General features: G+C 34.6%; 1 protein-coding gene across 8 annotated transcripts in view; it reads left to right on the top strand.

The window, feature by feature from the left end:
* The window catches only part of MECOM (MDS1 and EVI1 complex locus), a 535815-nt gene extending 524296 nt beyond the window's left edge, over nucleotides 1-11519 (top strand). For 7 of the 8 annotated variants that reach the window (XM_012640213.1, XM_012640208.1, XM_012640207.1 and 4 more), the window contains 4 exons: nucleotides 949-1093; nucleotides 4749-4985; nucleotides 6141-6324; nucleotides 9971-10250. In XM_012640213.1, the coding sequence (XP_012495667.1) occupies nucleotides 949-1093; nucleotides 4749-4985; nucleotides 6141-6324; nucleotides 9971-10105 (701 nt within the window). In that variant the 3' untranslated portion in view covers nucleotides 10106-10250. Of the gene's footprint in view, nucleotides 1-948; nucleotides 1094-4748; nucleotides 4986-6140; nucleotides 6325-9970 lie in introns of all 8 variants that reach the window. The other variant, XM_012640215.1, reaches the window with a different exon arrangement.
* The last annotated feature ends 2573 nt before the right edge of the window (nucleotides 11520-14092 follow it).

Raw genomic sequence — 14092 nt, 5'->3', positions numbered from 1 at the left:
TGCCAAGAATCTAGTGATCATGGTTTTAAAATATTAGATTTTAGACACAGAAGTCTAATCCAATATACAAAACTGGCCACACTCTCACTGTGTGTACCTTTATAACACACAAGTATTATTTTCTCACTGAAGTTATTTCAGGAAAAAAAAAGTTAAAAATGTAACATGTCAAAGTTGAATACTTACTTGATGACCCAGATTATGATTTCTTTAAGCTGAGGGGATGCTCTAACCTCTTGTTTTTTTGTATAGACTATTGTGATGATCCATTAAATTTTAGATACTTTGTGGGCAAGATAAATAGCAGGAAGCTAATATTGACATAAAGTTCAACCCATATATAAAATGCTTACAATTGTGTAAATTTATGTAAACCTTACAACAATCCTGTGAGACAGGTATTATGATTCTAATTTTTTGTAGGTGAGGAAGCTGAAGGTCACCCTGTAATCAGCAATCCAATATTGTCCTCTTAATACTATACCACACCAGCCTCTGGGCTTACCCCACCCAATCAGACTACGGAATTTTCAGTGTGTCTTCAATATTTATTTTGTAACCTACTTTAACACAGCAGCAAAAAGTAGTTATTGATTGCATGCAGGACTGAGTATGCAGTTTCTTACAGCAGAATTTAAGACTTACCTATGGTTTGCCTCTCCCTGTATCTTCGTCATGTGAATAAAAATGTTCCCATGTCACAGTGAGGGTAGGCAAAAGCTGGTGAGAGGAACGACATCCTTGAGAGAGCACACTTCGTAATTTCAGTGGTTCGAAATATTACCGAGAGACTCATGGGCATGTGTATTATGGTAAAATGGGGAGGTTTTGACCTCCTAAAGTTACTATTATTAATATTCAAAAGGGCTTGTTTTGAGGAATGAGGTTCCAAAGAAATTGCTAGATAAATAGTAATCTTTGACATAAAAGGTGCTCTGCTCCACACAGGTACTGCAACGTCGTCGCCTCATTCTGAACTGGAAAGTACAGGTGCGATCCTGGATGACAAAGAAGATGCTTACTTCACAGAAATTCGAAATTTTATTGGAAATAGCAACCACAGCAGCCAGTCTCCCAGGAACGTAGAGGAGAGGTAAAGCTGTTTTTTGCTTTTTAAATTCTGTGACATCTGAGATGAATACGTTTCCAAATACATTTGCTGTGCTCACTTTTGTGGCGCTTCTGTTATACCTACTACCAATGACTGGCATATATTTAGTGCATATGAAATACCATATGCTCTTCTAAGCATTTTACATGTATTCATTAATTTAATTCTCATGACAACCCTATGAGATATCCACTGTAATTTTATCAGTGAAGGAGTGGGGACATTGAAGGTTAAATAACTTGCTGAAGGTCACATAAGTAATAAATGCAGTTCAACCTGAGCTGTCTGGTCCCAGAGCCCATGATTTTACCACCATGCTGTTCTGCCTCTCTTGATAACTAAATATAATATTTTTCGAAGTTCCACAAGTAGAATGGAAAGCCACCACAGGGATTCAGTTGGGTCACTGATTAATAGCGGTTACTATTATATATTATATATATTACAGATAATCTATGACTCTCTGTTTCTCTCTACATCTATCTCTATGTATTTATATATGAAATAGCAATTGAGTGTCACTCAAATCTCTTTTACACAGAAACTATGTGAGATTTCTTAATTAAGATTCTATCACTATTTTATGTCCTCTTAAGCAGGTGCTCATTTAATTCTGGCCTGTTTGTTTCAGTGGGGATGATTGCCTTGTTTTTAGTGACCTGGTACACTGGCTTCTTTTTGTCATTATTGACTTCAAAAATAAATGGCTTAATTAATAAAGAAAAACTTTTAATGCTGTTGATAATGATAATTAACACTTACCTAAGACCTTGCTTTGCATGCGAAGTTAATGCAACATTATTTCATCAAAACTATTGGATTCAATTTTTCTTATCTGTAAGTTATAATTAAATATCTGTTATTGAGAACTAGACTTTTCTGAATATTATTATCCAGTAGCCTATTAAATTAGGATGCTGCATTGTAAATTTTAATGTAACATGAAATTAGTCAATAAAAGTCCCATTACTTTTCATCACACAAGTTTATTATTCATCATACAAGTATTATTGGGTTAGTGTTCTCAATTTTTGATGCAATTAAAAGTCAAAGTTAATTATTATATTTTAGGTAGTTTCTCCATTAAGGCAAACTTCAAATAAACATTATTACCAAAATAACATAAAAATATATGACTACTTCTTCAAATTGTATAAAAGTGTGTCTATGGAAAAAAAGAGAGAAAGATCCTTCCTGGCCTCTAAAAAGTCTGATAATTACAACATTGTGAAGTTTGATTTATCTTTCCCTTTACTTCCCCATTTGTGTGTGTGTGTGTGTGAGAGAGAGAGAGAGAGAGAGAGAGAGAGAGAGAGTAGATGATAAGAAGTACAAAGTAGTAAGAACAAGTAAGAAACACAGTCACGATCTTAAATTTTTATGATGATATTTACATGATGCGAATAAGAAATATTAAATGAAAATCACCATTTGGGTTCTGAGATGCCTATTCAGATTTTCTAGCCTTTAATTGGAGATATGTGAACCTATATAGCTGCAACATCTGGCTTCAACATGTCTAAACAGCACAAAAATAAGAAGGTTGAGTCATCTAACTTTTTCCCCTGAACTCCTATCAGGCTACTTTTGATGAATAATTTATCCCCTATAAATTGCCACATTTGAAAGCATAATTAACAAATATGTTTTCTTAATTATGTTGGCTTTTGTTTCTTTTGGTTTTCATCCATGCACTCTTTTGTTCTTTTACTTTTTCTTTCATTTTTTAAAATAATAATTTCAATCCATTCATGCAAGCAAGCTGACAGTGTGTCTGGAAACTAATAATTTATGTCTGTGCAAAACATGTTTTCATCATTCTTTGATAAAAGAGGTTAAGAGATTGGTTATATAAAAAGCTTAATAATAATGATATGACTCTTTCTGGTCAAATGGATTTTTACTATGTGCATCTGTCACATCCAAGATTGGTTTATTTATTTATTTTTTTAACCCTGGGAAATCTGAATTATACTCATTTCTGGTATGTGGGAAAGCGATGGGGGTACGTTGTTGATACCTGATCTTCCGTAATCTGAAAAGTAGTTACATTACATGTAAAAACTGCACAAAAGCAATTCATGTAACCAAAACGTTTGTACCCCTGTAATATTCTGAAATAAAAATTAAATAAAAACATGCTACAGCTAATGCATCCATTCCACCTCCCACCATGTCCTTCCTGATTTCCCTCCCTTAGTCTGGACCAGCAGCACCCCGTCTATTCCTTCAGTTCAGTTGTCAGTCTAGGACACGTGAGGCAGTGGATTTCTTAAGAGTAGTGAAAGAGGAATTTGGTCCTGCCTCACACTACAAAATGCTTATTTATTTCTCTCTTTACATTTTAATTGTTTAAATATTTGAGGAGGAGATTCCTGCTGTGGTAAATTTATACTCATTAAATTGTCAAAATGTGAAAAAAAGTAAAAATAAAATAAACACTGAACTTGACTGTTTTAACAATCTTCACGAGTTTTCTGTGTGAGTTAAATAGGTGAAGGAGCAAGGCAATATGGAGAGGTTAGGAATGGCCTTAGAATCAGAACACCTGGATTCCTATGATGGTTTGATCCCTAACAATCTTTCTGAACTTAGGCAAATGCTTTAACTTCTCTGATCACATATCCTTAAAAGGAGGAGATTTAGAAGCTGTTCTTAAGTTCAAAATGTATAGTTACTGTGTAATTTAATTTAAACTTTTAAATTGTATGATGAAATTTAAATTCAACTTACACATATTTTAGTGTTCATGTTTAAGCTGGAAAGCTTATCCTAGTTTTATAAATGCCCTCAAATGTATTAAATTGGAATTCCTATGTAATTAATCTATTTTTTATAATTAAACTCTTTAATCATGTTACAATCCTTGCAATCATAAATGAAAATATTATAAATGACTTTTTAAAATATTATATTCTTTTGCATCATTATATCAGACATACTTACAAAGCAAACTTCAAAACATATTTGTACACTTATATTTCTAGATCATTTCAACCTCAGTGTCCCCCTGGGATTCAGATTATCAAAACTAATTTGAAAATAGTACAAATAAGTGAGATCTCAATCACTTCTAAGTTTGGATAGTGTGTCTAAGTGGAATATACCATGACTGTCACCTAGTAACAGTAAATATTAATACCAGTTGGTCCTTTGCAGCTACCTTAACATTGTCATTGAACTCCTCGATTCACTTTAGACATGTGTATTGAAGCTGTTGCCAGTGTTGCTCAGGGATATGAGTTTTCCAGATATCTATTATTTTAAATGGTGGGTACTTATAAGGTAATTAGGTACATTATGCAGAGAAAACACTTACATGCTTTTAAAAATATTATATTTATAACAATATCATTTATCAGGCAAAGCCTGATAAGAAATAGGAGACCGAGATTGTTTTTCCAGTTCTGCCAGAGGCTCCATTTATAATCTGAATAATCATCCAATTATTTTTTTCTTCATCTTCTCATTTGTGAAATTACATTATTTTCCCATGGTTGCCATAAAGCATAAACAATAAAAATGTCCTGTGTAAGTGTTGAAAATCTAAGCTGTTGTTAGAAAGACATGATAAGAAAGCTAACTGCAAGTTTAAAAATGAGACGAATAATTGAACATTTTTTTATGCTTTTGAAAGAATGAATGGCAGTCACTTTAAAGATGAAAAGGCTTTAGTGACCAGTCAAAATTCAGATTTATTGGATGATGAAGAAGTGGAAGATGAAGTGTTGTTAGATGAGGAGGATGAAGACAATGATATGACTGGAAAAACAGGAAAAGAACCAGTGACAAGTAATTTACATGAAGGAAACCCTGAGGATGACTATGAAGAAGCCAGTGCCCTGGAGATGAGTTGCAAGACGTCTCCAGTCAGGTGAGTATCTTGTGTGGTTTAAGAAATTAAGCAAAAGTAGATCCACATACGGTTGCAATTCCTGCTGTTCTGTTTTTCCATTAGAACAATATTTCAGGTGATAAGCAATTTATCAGTAATAAATAATAAAAATTAAATTTGAATTAGCAAGGCATACTCAGTGGATCATTTTTAAATAGATGAAGATAAGGTGGCCATCAACTTAATCCACAAGTGTATAAATCCATCAGTGTTTGTGGAACTCTGATTAACCTAAGACAGAAAGGATAAATGAAAATTATGTAAGTATACAATCGTTTCTTTTTAGACTCTACCTATAAAACTCAAAGAAAAATAGAGATTTCAACGTTATCTAATTGATTCAGTTTTCTGGTGTAATCATCAAATACTGAGATAAATTTCAATTCATTAGCTATATGTGTAATCTATATAGATGACAAATTTTTAAATGGAAAAAATAGTTAAATTGATGGGAATATTTTATTTTCATGAAGATAGTGAGTGCTATTATCATAACTAGCTTTACTTTAAAATGGAAATTATAAATGTATGAATTCTGTCTCCTCACATTGTTAACAAGTCATTGACTTAACTCTTTATCTCAACCATATGCTTGACTTTAGTTATTAAAAATCTAAGAGAAATATATATTTTTAAATATTTATTTATTTATTTATTTATTGAGACAGAGTCTCGGTCTGTTGCCCCAGCTAGAGTGCAGTAGTGTCATCATAACTCACTGCAGCCTCATACTCCTGGGCTCAAGCGATCCTCCTGCCTCAGCCTCCTGAGTAGCTGGGACTACAGGGGCACCACCACGCATGGCTAATTTTTTTATTTTTTGTAGAGACAGGGTATTGCTCTTGCTTAAGCTGGTCTGGAACTCCTGGCCTCAAGCACTCCTCCTACCCTGGTCTCTGAAAGTGCTAGGATTACAGGAGTGAGCCGCCACATCCAGCCAAGAAATATATTTTTAATATATGATATTCATAAATATTTTAAAGAGCCCAATAACTGATGCATGCTCCTTTACACTGCAAATACAATATGAAGTTGGTCAGTTGCATAGATAGAGTCAAATGAAATTGACTTGATTAGATAACAAACTGAAAAGGAAAAAAAAAACTTCTGTGCTTTTCCATTGGTTCATTTTAGGTATAAAGAGGAAGAATATAAAACTGGACTTTCTGCTCTAGATCATATAAGGCACTTCACAGATAGCCTCAAAATGGGGAAAATGGAAGATAATCAATATACTGAAGCTGAGCTGTCTTCTTTTAGTACTTCCCATGTGCCCGAGGAACTTAAGCAGCCGTTACACAGAAAGTCCAAATCACAGGTACATATTTTCCTGCAGTATAGCATCGTGGTAACATTGTGCATGAGAAGTACATTTCCTTTGATTACCAAAAAAGAAATATTCTATCTTTGAAATATTCTACAATCCAAACAGGTTCAGATACTTTACTCAAGACACTCATATCTTTACTGTCTATGACCAAATCCAAAATAATTAACAAACATAGCAATTAATATGGCTGCATTCTTCATAGAATCTTCTATAACGAACCCTATCCACAATGATCTCTCCTTTACTTTGCAACTCCCTTACTTCTATATAGTCCGTAATGTTCATTTGCAAATATTTATATATTACCTCAGAATATTTTTTTTTGGTCAACATAATTGTATTTTAAGATTTTTGGAAAGTGAATTCTATTTTTTGTCCTTTACTATGTCTATTAAATTGTTTTGTATAGTTAATTACAAGTCATCTAATTTTGGAATTTAAGGGTAAACTGAGGATCAGAAATGAAATGAGTTGCCAAAGGTCTGCACCAACTTGGTGGCACATCTGGAAATAAAACCTGTCAATTTTTATTGACTGAATGAATGAGTAAATTAATGACACTCAAATTCACTGGACTCTGTAACATTCTATTACATAACTAAAAACAAATCCATTTAAAGACTCATAAATACCAATTAAAAGCATCTCAGCTCTTTTATTACAAAATAAAGGGAGTCAGGACCTTTTGTTCGATATCCACATTTAATCAGATAGTACATTCTGGTTAATTAAAAAAAGAAAGAAACTCCTAATGAAGTATCTTCACATTCTTCCAAAATGACCATATTTAATGGTCACTTTGGTGTAATTGTTTGAGTCATTAGCCCATTTTGCAGGTGGCCCGATACATCAAACAATGTGATCATATTGGGTTGCACATTTAGAAATAATTTCCTATTTGGCTGAGATGTTCTCGGGTGGTCGTAACAGCAAATCCAGTAATATCTCAATGAATGTGGGGAAAACATTGTGTCAATGGAATAATATAAATCTTTAAATAGCATTCAATTTAGTAAAAAGTCTAAAATATTATGTAAGGTAGTGGGCAAAATAAGTGTTCTTTCTCAATTGAAGTCAAAGCAGCCAATGTCTATGCTAGAGTAGCTCCCAGAGCCTACCTCATGAACTTGAGAACATCACTTAAAGACTATGGGTATCATTTCCTCACTGTAAAGGGGGATGGGTGGAGAGGATAATATCTAAGATTCCTTTCTGCTCTATGATTCAGTGGGGATAAAAATGAAATGTTCAGTTTTTGACATTAAAAGTAAACTAGCCAGAGCGGACATCTCATTTTCACTTAGAGACATTCATAAGAGGTGGCTAGTATTTTTTTTAACTCTTAATTTCCCATTCTTCCTTTCTAGTTGATCAGAAATAACTGGGGATCCAGGTTTTCTCTTTTTACATTTCTTTTAATTTTTCCACAAAATGCTTTTCATTATAAGACACAATACCTAAAATCTTCAGAAACTATCAGATGTAATAGAAAGCAAAAGGGCCTGAGAACCTAGAGATAATGAACATGATATATTTCAGTACCAGCATTTTGACGTGAAATCCCTGCCCAGCTAGGCTGACAATTACCATTACAAGAAATATTAGCATTTTGCAATCCTAGCTCATATTTTTCTTGTTACTTGATCACATCATGTATTAGTTTGAAAATGGTTAGGCCTTTTAGCAAACTGGCTTTATTTCATGAGACCATTCATTCATGCATTCATTCAGTGGTCTATTAACTGCCAGTTATATGCTGGGCACTGATCCTTGTGTATGGAATGTTTATTTCCTTTGATTAACAAAAGGCAGATATTCTATATTTGCCATTTTCTGGAGTCTGATGGCTCAGATGCTTTACTCTAAACACTCATATATTTATTCTATCTGTGATTTTTATAGTGATTGAATCCAAAATAGCTGACCAATGCAACAGCGGCTGCATTTTATGTGGAATTTTCTGTGAAAAATCCTATCCTACAAAAATTAATTTCATAATAATCGGTACTATTTATGTCAGGCACACTGAGCTCAGTACTTTATGTAAGTTAGTGCCTGTGAATTCCTCCACAACCCTTGGAGGCAAGTACTGTTATTACTCTCCCCATTTATATGAGGAAAATGAAGCTTTAAAGGTTAAGGAACTTGCCCAAGGTCACCCAGCTAAGTAAATAGAGGCAGGTTAGCAGCAGGATTAAAACATAGGATTCCAAAATTTTCTCTGTGTTCTCTTTCCTCTTTCCAAATATTGGAATGAGTTTTGTTAAAACTATTTCTGAATATTCTTTATCTTGATCTCTGAAAGTAGGTACATAATCAGAATAAATAATTTAAGTTCAATGCTCATTTAAGCCATATTTTAAACTATGTAGAAGATAAGGACTCTGTATTATCTATTCTTGATTCTCTAGGACCTAGCACAGTGCCTGGCATAGAGTAGATGCTTAAGAAATATTTGTTAAATTGGTCGTGAGATTTTTGTAGAGGTCCAGAAGGCAAATTGCATACATAAAAGTCAAATGTGTACATTTAGAGCAATGACCCAGCAAATCAAAATCAGCCTGCAAGGGCAGATTTTCTAACTGAATGCCATGATTACGGAAGAAACCACAGACTGGCCACATGTCTCAGCATGACTCCCAGAGATGAAATTCTGCCTAACAACAGAGGCATTTTGTCTTTGTTTACAGAGAGTGGAATGTCTTTGGCAGGACTTTAATGATTCCACTTCAGCAGCATTTTGACAAGCAAGTTTAGCAATGGATGAGACCAACAATAGCAAATCAACAGTGAAAAGTTCACTCACAAGTCAAGACCAAACATTTCATTTGAATATTTTACTTGGCAGTAAATGGGGGATTCTCTGAACAGTTATTTAGAATTTGACATGATAATAGGGAAGAAAGAGCATTTCCTCACAGAGCACCTTCACGCACTTTCTGCTGTGCAGACACTGAACACAAATTGGTTGGAACATTGTTGGGTCTTGTGTTTTGTTTTATTTTTAGATGGGGCTGATTTAATCCACTTCAACTTTCAAGGTCTTTGGGTGTCAGCATTGAATATATCAAGCATGGAGGGAAACTGGAGAAAGGACATTAGATTAAAAGTTGGGCAGAAATAAGTTTTAGTTAAGTGACTTTGGACAAGTCACTTCACCTTCAGCACTTTCAGTTATGAAGTGCAGGAGTCACGTAGTGTGAGTAGTTTCCTTTACTAGGCCACAGCTCTGCGAAGGCAGGTCTATACCCTATTAATATTTGTAGGTTCAGTCATAAGCACACAACAATATTTTTGGTGAATTGAACATGTGCGGTGGATGCATGACTGTATTTATGGGTAGGCAGGGGAATGACTCATGTTTCTTAATGGGAGCATTATTGACATTTTAGGTAGGATAATTAATTTTTTTGTTTTATAGGACGTGTCACTTTTGTGGCCCCTAGGCACTGAAGGCCAGCAGTAATCCCATGTCGCTTTGACAAAAAAATATACCTCTCTTTACCAAACACCCCCATTAAGGATGCTCCGACTCAGGGACTCGTCCCTTCCCAACACTCGCAAACGATGTTCTTTGAATTAAAAAGTGATTTTTTTTCAATGCCATTTACTGAGTCTCTCCTCTTTACCCCAGGCGTATGCTATGATGTTGTCGTTGTCCGACAAGGAGTCCCTCCATCCTACATCCCACAGTTCTTCCAACGTGTGGCACAGTATGGCAAGGGCTGCCGCGGAATCCAGCGCCATCCAGTCCATAAGCCACGTATGACCTTCCCAAGGCTGACCAGAGTGGGACCAAGTCCAACAGCAGCATGGCTCTTTCATGTAGGACTATTTACAAGACTGCTGAGCAGAATGCCTTATAAACCTGAAGGGTCACTCATCTAAAGTCTGGTGACCTTAAACTGAATGATAAAAAAAAAAAAAGAAAGAAAGAAAGAAAAAGAAAGAAAAAAGAAACTATTTATTCTCGATATTTTGTTTTGCACAGCAAAGGCAGCTGCTGACTTCTGGAAGATCAATCAATGTGACTTTAAGTGACTCGATGAAAATGAAAACCTTGCTGGGCTGAAGGCATCTTCCAGTTCACCCTGCCTCGGGTGCGGGTGGGTGAGAGGGGCAATTGAGATGGCGGCATTGATTCGAATGAACACTCCATAGAAACTGAATTCTTTTTGTACAAGATCACCTGACCTGATTGAGAACAGTTGCTTTTGATTACAGATTTAATTCTTTTCTTTGTTAAGATTTTATGTAATTTAACCCTTTGAAGACAGAAGTAGTTGGATGAAATGCACAGTCAATTATAGAAACTCATAACAGGGGTACTTGTTCCCCCTTAACTTTTGCCTTCTTAAGTACGTTGTTTAAAACTAGGGAAAAAGGGTATGTGTATATGGTAAACTATGGATGTTCATGCTCAAAGAGGTTAAGTCGGTGAAGTAACCTGTTCATCACCAGTACCGCTGTACCACTAATAGAATGTTTGCCAAATCCTTGTAATAACATCTTAATTTTAGACAATCATGTCACTGTTTTTTAATGTTTAATTTTTTTTGTTGCGTGTATCATGTATTTATTTGTTGGCAAACTGTTGTTTGTTGATTAAAATAGCACTGTTCCAGTCAGCCACTACTTTATGACGTCTGAGGCACACCTCTTCTGATTTCAAGGACCAAGGTGATTCGACCTGTGTAGGGGAGTGCCAAATGGTGTTTGGCTTTTCTTAACATTCCTTTTTTTGTTGTTGTTGTTTTGTTTTCCTTCTTAATGAACTAAATACGAATAGATGCAACTTAGTTTTTGTAATACTGAAATCGATTCAATTGTATAAACGATTATAATTTCTTTCATGAAAGCATGATTCTTCTGATTAAAAACTGTACCCCATATTTTATGCTGGTCGTCTGCAAGCTTGTGCGATGTTATGTTCATGTTAATCCTATTTGTAAAATGAAGTGTTCCCGACCTTATGTTAAAAGAGAGAAGTAAATAACAGACTGTATTCAGTTATTTTTCCCTTTATTGAAGAACCAGATTTGTTTTCTTTTTGTTTGTAATCTCATTTTGAAATAATCGGCAAGTTGAGGTACTTTCTTCAAATGCTTTGTACAGTATAAACTGTTATGCCTTTCAGTGCATTACTATGGGAGGAGCAACTAAAAAATAAAGACTTACAAAAATGATTATTTTCTCCACTGTGTGGTATTTTCCCTTCTTCTGAAACTTTGCTTTCCCTTTGGGATCCAATGATTTAAAGATATGATGTCTGGAAACTTGATTCTCTATATACATAGAGCATATGCATTTTTTTCTATTTTATTTATTTATTTCTTATTTAAAAATATTACGGGAATACAAATGTTTTTAGTTACAAGGATCACTTTTGTTATGCTTGAGTCAGGGTTATAAGTGTGCTCATCACCCAGATAATGTTCATTGTACTGGTTCGGTAGGTTTTTGCCCATCCCCTCCTCCATTCTCCCCCCTGTTTGGTTTCTACTGAGTTATACTTCCCTCTGTGCATGTGTGCTAATTGGTTAGTTCCAGTTCCAGTTTAATAGTGAGTACATGTGGTGTTTGCTTTTCCATTCTTTAGATACTTCACTTAGGATAATGGTCTCCACTTGCATTCAAATTGTTGCAAAAGGCCTTAATTCATCCTTCTTCATGACTGCATAGTATTCCACGGCATACAAATATCACATTTTGTTAATCCACTCATGCATTGATGGGCACTTGGGTTGATTCCACACCTTTGTAATTGCGAATTGTGCTGCAAGAAACATTTGCTTGCAGGTGTCTTTTTGATAAAATGACTTATTTTCCTTTGGATAAATACCCAGTAGTGGGATTACTAGATCAAATGGTAGGTCTACTTTTAGTTCTTTGAGGAATCTCCATACTGTTTTCCATAGGGGTTGTGCTAATTTGGAGTCCCACCAACAGTGTATAAGCATTCCTTTCTCTCTGCATCCATGTCAGCATCTACTGTTTTTGGACTTTTTAATAAAAGCCATTCTAACTGGGGTAAGGCAATATCTCGTTGTTTTAATTTGCATTTCCCTGATGATTAGTGACGTTGAGTGTTTTTTCATATGTTTATTGGCTACTTGTCTATCTTCTTTTGAAAAATTCCTGTTCATGTCTTTTGCCCACTTTTTAATGGGGTTCTTTGATTTTTTTCTTGATTTGTTTGAATTCTTTATAGATTCTGGTTATTAGCCCTTTATCAGATGTATATCTTGTGAATATTTTCTCCCATTCTGTAAGTTTTCTGTTTGCTCTGTTGATCATTTCCTTAGCTGTGCAGAAGCTTTTTAATTTTTGAGATAACATAAGTGATAGTTTCTGGCCAACAATGAGTGCTGCTCTTTGTTTTCAACTATCTCCATGTGGTGCAAAGTCAGGGCTCAAGTGCACCACGACCCAGTCCTGGTATCACTCCATGTCCACAGCACCCATTTTAATTAGGACAGAGAGCAACGTATAGGTTTTCTACTGGATTTTACATAGTATATGCAAAAAGGAGCTCAGTTTCTTATTTTTGTTTTTAATCATGCAGTTGCTGTTAACTGATTCACAAAGAGGGAAAAAGCTTTTAACTTTTCTGTGTTCCTTTTAAGGTTTTGTCCATATGCAAAATATTCCTTTTCCATTGTATAATCATAGTATAAACATGATTTGTGTTTTCTTTCTTTTGTCCAAAAAAAATAAAAAATCATTGCATAGTGATACAAAGTCTTCAAAACAATCATTTAGCAGTTTCCTAATATTCCAAGTTTGATCTATTATACATTCCTTAACCACTTCAATTTGTTGAAAATTTGATTTCTTTTCTGCTTTTCACTAGTATAAGAGTATAATTAATGGTATTTTAATTTTAATGCATTGAATTTTTTCTGTGTGTTCACATATGTATATGCAGAGTTAAAATGTGAGGAATAGTTCTTCCATATGATAAATTCTCTGGTGGGGGAGCAATGATTAGTTTTTTTGCCCCCTAAATATAATGCCAAATTGTTTTAAAAAAGGGTTATTCCAATTTTGGCTGATTGTAGAGGTTTTAACAAGACTTAAAGAATAAATAACTATGACATGTGGACATAGATCCAGATTAATTCCTTTATGCATTATTTTTTCATTCTTAGCCACAATGTCAGATACATACAGAATCTCTTGACACCATTTCTAAATGTTGGTAGCATAGGAATTAAAATATGGGGTATGTATATTAATTTTTTTAAACAGAAAGTGTACTGAGGAAGTAGTATTTAGGAAACATACTTAACCTATAAATCCATAACTAAGGAGAATAAGAATCTAATATTTGGGACATAAGAACAACACATTTGATAAAGTGGAGATTTGGAATGTGTGGTGAATTTTTCATTGTTTTAAAAAATATACCTACAAATTCTGAAGCAATCTGAATACTCCTAATGCTATTGACTTCTTGGTAGACTTTGAGCATGACATTTCAGTTGTTTGCTAATACTTAGTCCCCCCAAATTCCAGAAAGACTTCCAAGCCTTACATCTCTGCTTTTTTCCCATTCATTTCACCAGTAGCCCTCCACCACACGGCCCTGGCGAGAGACAGTGAGATATAGTGGAGACAATCTTGGAACTGAAGGCCTGGGTTTGACTTCTGGCTCTATGACTTCACTGGCTTCAATGTCTTGGGAATTCACATACTTTCCAAAATCTCATCTGTGAAACCAGTGTAATAACTGCTTCTGTTAATTCATTGGGTT

The sequence above is a fragment of the Propithecus coquereli genome, unplaced genomic scaffold, assembly GCF_000956105.1.
Source record: "Propithecus coquereli isolate 6110/MARCELLA unplaced genomic scaffold, Pcoq_1.0 Scaffold15, whole genome shotgun sequence".
Taxonomy (NCBI): Eukaryota; Metazoa; Chordata; class Mammalia; order Primates; family Indriidae; genus Propithecus; species Propithecus coquereli.
This window is presented reverse-complemented; position numbering and strand designations above follow the sequence as displayed.